Source organism: Coregonus clupeaformis, unplaced genomic scaffold (assembly GCF_020615455.1).
Source record: "Coregonus clupeaformis isolate EN_2021a unplaced genomic scaffold, ASM2061545v1 scaf3696, whole genome shotgun sequence".
Classification (NCBI taxonomy): domain Eukaryota; kingdom Metazoa; phylum Chordata; class Actinopteri; order Salmoniformes; family Salmonidae; genus Coregonus; species Coregonus clupeaformis.
The window spans coordinates 15,949-21,490 of NW_025537150.1; the positions used below are offsets into that span (position 1 = coordinate 15,949).

Consider the following 5,542-nt stretch of genomic DNA (forward strand, 5'->3'; position numbering starts at 1 on the left):
CTCCATGGACTTTACAGTGTCCCAAAACGTTTTGGAGTTAGTGCTACAGGATGCACATTTCTGTTTGAAAAAGCTAGCCTTTGCTTTCCTAACTGATTGTGTATATTGGTTCCTGACTTCCCTGAAAAGTTGTTCGATGCTAATGCAGTACGCCACAGGATGTTTTTGTGCTGGTCAAGGGCAGTCAAGTCTGGGGTGAACCAGGGGCTATACATGAACTCTAACATTGGTTTCAATGGGAATGACGGTAAATGGCTCAGACATTTATGGCAAACTGAAACTAAAATAACCAATTTACCTGAGTCTACAATGGCAGTCTTAAAATAGAGTACGGATAGTGAGAAGTAACTTTCAAGACAGAAGCAATTGTTCCCTATAGTGGTGGACTTTATACTGTACCAGGTTACTACACAACTAACATACACTGAGTGTACAAAACATTAGGAACACCTGCTCTTTCCATGACATAGACTGACCAGGTAAATTCAGGTGAAAGCTATGATCCTTTGAACGGGGTATGGTAGTAGGTGTATCAAGAATGGTCCACCACCCAAAGGTCTTTCAGCCAACTTGACACAACTGTGGGAAGCATTGGAGTCAACATGGGCCAGAATCCCTTTGGAACGCTTTCGACACCTTGTAGAGTCCATGCCCCGACAAATTGAGGCTGTTCTGAGCAACAGGGGGTGCAACTCAATATTAGCAAGGTGTTCTTAATGTTTTGTACACTCAGTGTATGTAGGCCTCCATGTTTTTAAATAGTACAGTATCACACATCACAGTACAATGCCATAAAGCGTGGGCCTGTAGTACATGTAAATCAACTTAAAGTTGGTTTTTATTTTCATATGCAAAGAATAAAGCATAATTGTTCATGTAATAATGTAATATTAGCCTCATAACAACTCCAGGAATAGGAAATAGTGATGAAATAATCAAATAAATGAAAAGACAGAGACAAATGCTTTTGAACTACTATTTATTTTATTTAAAAATGTAAAATTCAGAGCAAAGTAATGTAGTGCACTAGTGTCTAGAGCAGTAGAGCACTGTTAGGTGGCAAAGTGTCACAAGAATCCTGTGGGGAGAGAAAACAAGAGAATACATGCATTTAATGTGTTAACTAATCAGGGTTCAACGAAGCACTTCAAGTCCTCAATTCCAGAGAGAGAGAGAGAGAGAGAGAGAGAGAGAGAGAGAGAGAGAGAGAGAGAGAGAGAGAGAGAGAGAGAGAGAGAGAGAGAGAGAGAGAGAGAGAGAGAGAGAGAGAGAGAGAGAGAGAAGAAGTGTGGCCCTTCAGGTCTCTGCAGTAGGACTACATGCTGGCCATGAGGTACTCGAGGTGGTACTCCAGGAGGCTGGAGAGCTGAGTGACCAGAGACTCTCGGTTAAAATACCAGGCCAGCTGCTGCCCAAACATGTCATCTAGCAGAGCCATCAGCCCGCCCTGAAGGGAACACCACACAACACATAGAAAATGGCTCTGAGCTACTAGCTTATCAAGAGGAGAGAGACAATGAGAGTTACTCCCCCTAAAACGGCATTGAAACCCTGTTAACCAGGAACGAGTAAAGAGGAAGTAAACTAGTAATAAGGAAGAAAACAGGAAGTAAACTCTTGACTCTTACATTGAGCAGCAACAGGTATCTCTCAGCCTTTGGCTCAATGCTGGCAACAGTGGGCAGGAAGGAGTACAGGAGAGCGTACAGACGCTCCAAGAACCCACCAGGTTGCTAAAGTAAACAGAGGAGGAGAGAAGAGAAATTGAAGTGAAATTGCTAATAGACAGACATCTAAACATTTACCAGCAAGATGCTACTTACCACCATCAGGGATTTCTGAGCTGTCATCATCCCAAACAGCACCAGCTCAAAAAGGACATCTATCAGGTTAACATGATGGATCTAGGACAAGAAAACACGTTTGGAGGAAATAGGAATGATTTCAAATAGATCAGCTACTGTGCCGTATAAAAGACATGCATGTGGAAGAACTCAAAGTGAGACTTGAAAGAGTTAATTAACTCACCTTTGCCTCAGCCAGCTCCCTCTCAATGTCAATCTGCTTGGAGGGGTCACTCAGGTAGTCCACAAAGTCGTTATAGGCACGGATGAATTCGGCCTCGTCCTATCACAAAGCAAAGAGCAGTGATGTTAGTGCACAGAACACATTTCTCACCGAGGACGCTCTCTTTCCCTTGAAGGACAATGAGTTAGTGAGCTACCATCTGGTGGACCTGAACCAGTGCGCCCAGTAGGACCTTTCCCGCCACAAACAGATGGTTCCTGCTCAGGGTGGAACCGAGCAGGGTCTAGAGAAGAGGGAAGAGTTAGGGTGAGACACCCATCTTCCTCTAGGAGACAGACAGAACAGGAAGACACAGAGAGTCAAAGAAAAGTGGGTCCACTCACAGTAAAGGCCTGGCGCAGGGAGACGAGCCTCAGGCCGATGTCCTCCACTCTCTTGGTGGTAAGATAGAGGCTGTGGAAGAGAGGGAATGGAGCATGTCAATGGGGGATAACAGCATTGTGACCACTATCCTTCAGCATCTGACAAGCTCAGACTATACACACATTTAGAGGGACTCACTTTAGCAGAGGAACCTCCCTCTCCTCAGGCAGCAGGTCCTCCTCCCAGCCCTACAATAACAGAACAATTATTCAACATCAGTGACCAATTTAATGACATGACAAACAAAGGGTAAATCGAAGGATCTTAATGCTACTAGTCAATAGTATGTGTGTGTGTAACATCTGACCTCATAGCAGTTGTGGCCCTCAGGCTCTGGCTCAGTGAACTGCTGAGTGGTGGGCGTAGAGACGGAGGCAGCCTCCGACCACGCCGAGGAGGAGAGCAGCCCATCCAGCCCCATGTGGAGAGTGGCGTACACCACCGAGACATCAGTTTGCTGCTCAAAACACACACACACAACACACGTTAATAGAAAACAGACCATATCTAATGGAAAATGCCCTGTAATTTCTATTCTATATACATAGGAAATTGTTTATTTACCTGGTAGCAGCCATGCGTCACGGCCACAGACGTCTCGTGGCGGAGGTGAGACGCATACTGGGTCACCCTGCCAGCCACATACTGACAGAGAGAAACGACATGTTAAGGAAATGTTAACGGAATAAGTGAAGAAAAGCCTAATCTAATACTAATTCAGTAGTATTTACATCTTACCTGGATCCAAGAGATGGACTGAACCTTGGTGGCACAGTAGGGGATGCCCTCTGGACTAAGTCTGTGTGTCTCCTTGGAGATGGCCCACACCAGTTGAGTCTCCAGGCCTCGAACCCTACTCGCATGGTGCATCCTCACCACCACCTGCTGTGGAGTGAAATGACAAGACAACATCAACAAAACAACATCAGCCATCGCTGTAACATATTTCCATCAAGATCACATGACACTGACGATGTAGATTAGGATTAGGTAGTGACAAAGACACATACCTGGGATCCCCCCACGCATGTAGGTGATAATGGGGCTGATGAACTGGAAAGTTCTCCAAGCTTTAGCCACCGGACCGGCATTGTTCTGCACAAGAGGGGGTTGACATTACAATACATTCAGGTTAGAAACAGCAAACATTGCAACAGTGATGTGACTGTGTGTGTGGGTCTCTTACCCTGATCACAACAGGCCCACAGTACAGGGAGCTAAACCTAATCGGTATCAACTGCCAATTACCAGTGGCCTCCTAAAGCAGAAAGCAGACAACAAAGATTTTTAGAATGTCAAAGTGACACAAATTGAATATCTGGGATACTTTTCAAACATTAAACTTTCTGAAAATTGTACCTCAAGGATAGTCGGCACATCTGGCACCTCCTCAAGGATGGCTGGCAGCAGTGGTACATCCGGCACATCATCCAATGGCACAACCAACTGGACCTCATCCAGGACAGTTGATTCTAAAATTAGGAACATTGGAATACAAAAAAAAAAAATTTAGGATGTAAAACGTAGCGAGCTAGCTAGTACTACTAGTTCAAAAGTGCATCTCTTAGCAAAAGTCACTAAAGTCAACGTTAGCTTGCAAGTATGGATTACAGAAATACACAACATTTCACAAATTACATTTATATTGTTAAATGTGGTAAAATAAGAAGTTTAAACTCAACATACCCTCTTCGAAGTCGATGTCGATGTCGCTGTCCACCTCCCGACGATTGCGAACCCTGCAAAACGGAAAAAGACAAAAACAATCCACAAATGAATTTGAACAACCTGTCGACGCAGTAGACCGCCGACGTCCACGCACTCTCCCCACCAATTTTGAAAAGCACCCAGGCATTTTCCAGTCGATCTTTCAGTCTCAGGTCTCAAAAATCTGTCAAGTTTGTTGTTGTTGTTTTCGAACAGAAAACGTTCAATAGAACGCCGAGATGTTCTATCGGTTAGATGTCTCTTGGCAACACATATTTTTGAAAATTGTTGTTTACAAAATTGACAGCTGTGTTGCCATAGAAATGAGTTTGGAACTCTATGCTTACCATTAGAATTCTATAAAAATGCCATTCCTACTCATCATTCTAATTCTATTGACCCTATTTTGTCACCAGAGGATTTCCTATGTTGTTGGTATAATATATAACAAAAAAACCAAATGTTCTTTTTAAGTCACTAGCTAGGTCAATGGCCCATTGAAATGTTTTAGCATGTTTCATGGAAGTTGTTGTTGAACTTCTGAAAGTCTAGGCTTTGACTCAGTGGATAATAAAGTATTGTGGAGCACAGACAACCCGGTTTAAAATATATTGACCAAATTCAGACAAGGGGGGCAAAGCCACAGCCCACTGAGGTAGGAGAGCACTGAAGTATCTGCATAATAATAATCCATATCTCTTTTATAAACAGGATAGTATCATTGATTATATAAAAGTGCATGTATAAATAAGTCTGATTGACCTTTTTTCATGGCAGGTTCACCTTCTGAAGCCGGACGAGGTTCCCAAAGCGTGCTGCGCACCCACCAAGCTCAGTCCCATCTCCGGACTCTTCTACGACGACAACAACAATGTGATCCTAAAGAAGCATCGTAACATGGTGGTCAAGACCTGTTATATTCTACATAATTTTTATAAACTTGACTACCATTGTTCCAAAAGATACAAACGGGGTAATATACCTTGCAGCCAGCAGTTGATAGCAATAATCTGGCAATATGTGTATACATTGTATGTATCTACACTGAACAAAAATATAAACGCAACAATTTCAAAGATTTACTGTGTTACAGTTCATATAAGGAAATCAGTCAATTAAAATATATTCCTTAGGCCCTAATCTATGGATTTAACATGACTGGGAATGCAGATGTGCATCTGTTGGTCACAGATACCTTTTTAAATAAAGATAGGTGCGTTGATCAGAAAACCAGTCAGTATCTGGTGTGACCACCATTTGCCTCATGCAGCGGGACACATCTCCTTAGCATAGAGTTGATCAAGCTGTTGATTGAGGCCTGTAGAATGTTGACCCACTCCTCTTCGATGGTTTTGCGAAGTTGCTGGATACTGGCAGGAACTGG

At 43.2% G+C, this 5,542-nt stretch overlaps 1 protein-coding gene across 1 annotated transcript; it reads right to left on the minus strand.

Annotated features, from left to right (window-relative positions):
- Nucleotides 1-1,232: 1,232 nt before the first annotated feature.
- LOC123490346 lies at nucleotides 1,233-4,306 on the minus strand. The gene is made up of 13 exons (XM_045220381.1): nucleotides 4,299-4,306; nucleotides 4,138-4,190; nucleotides 3,811-3,923; nucleotides 3,462-3,521; nucleotides 3,190-3,336; nucleotides 3,016-3,096; nucleotides 2,759-2,908; nucleotides 2,590-2,639; nucleotides 2,412-2,481; nucleotides 2,029-2,127; nucleotides 1,824-1,904; nucleotides 1,629-1,733; nucleotides 1,233-1,447 (listed from the first exon to the last, which is right to left on the minus strand). The coding sequence occupies exons 1-13, from the start codon at nucleotides 4,304-4,306 to the stop codon at nucleotides 1,316-1,318; spliced, it is 1,149 nt and encodes a 382-aa protein (XP_045076316.1). The 3' UTR covers nucleotides 1,233-1,315.
- Between the last annotated feature and the right edge of the window lie 1,236 nt (nucleotides 4,307-5,542).

What these genes read in the sequence shown, in the direction of transcription:
- LOC123490346 (XM_045220381.1), bottom strand. An exon ending in CGACATCGACTTCGAAGAGG is followed by an intron (nt 3,924 to 4,137) that starts GTATGTTGAGTT and finishes TCCTAATTTTAG; the next exon opens with AATCAACTGTCCTGGATGAG. An exon ending in AGGGCCACAACTGCTATGAG is followed by an intron (nt 2,640 to 2,758) that starts GTCAGATGTTAC and finishes CTGTTATTGTAG; the next exon opens with GGCTGGGAGGAGGACCTGCT.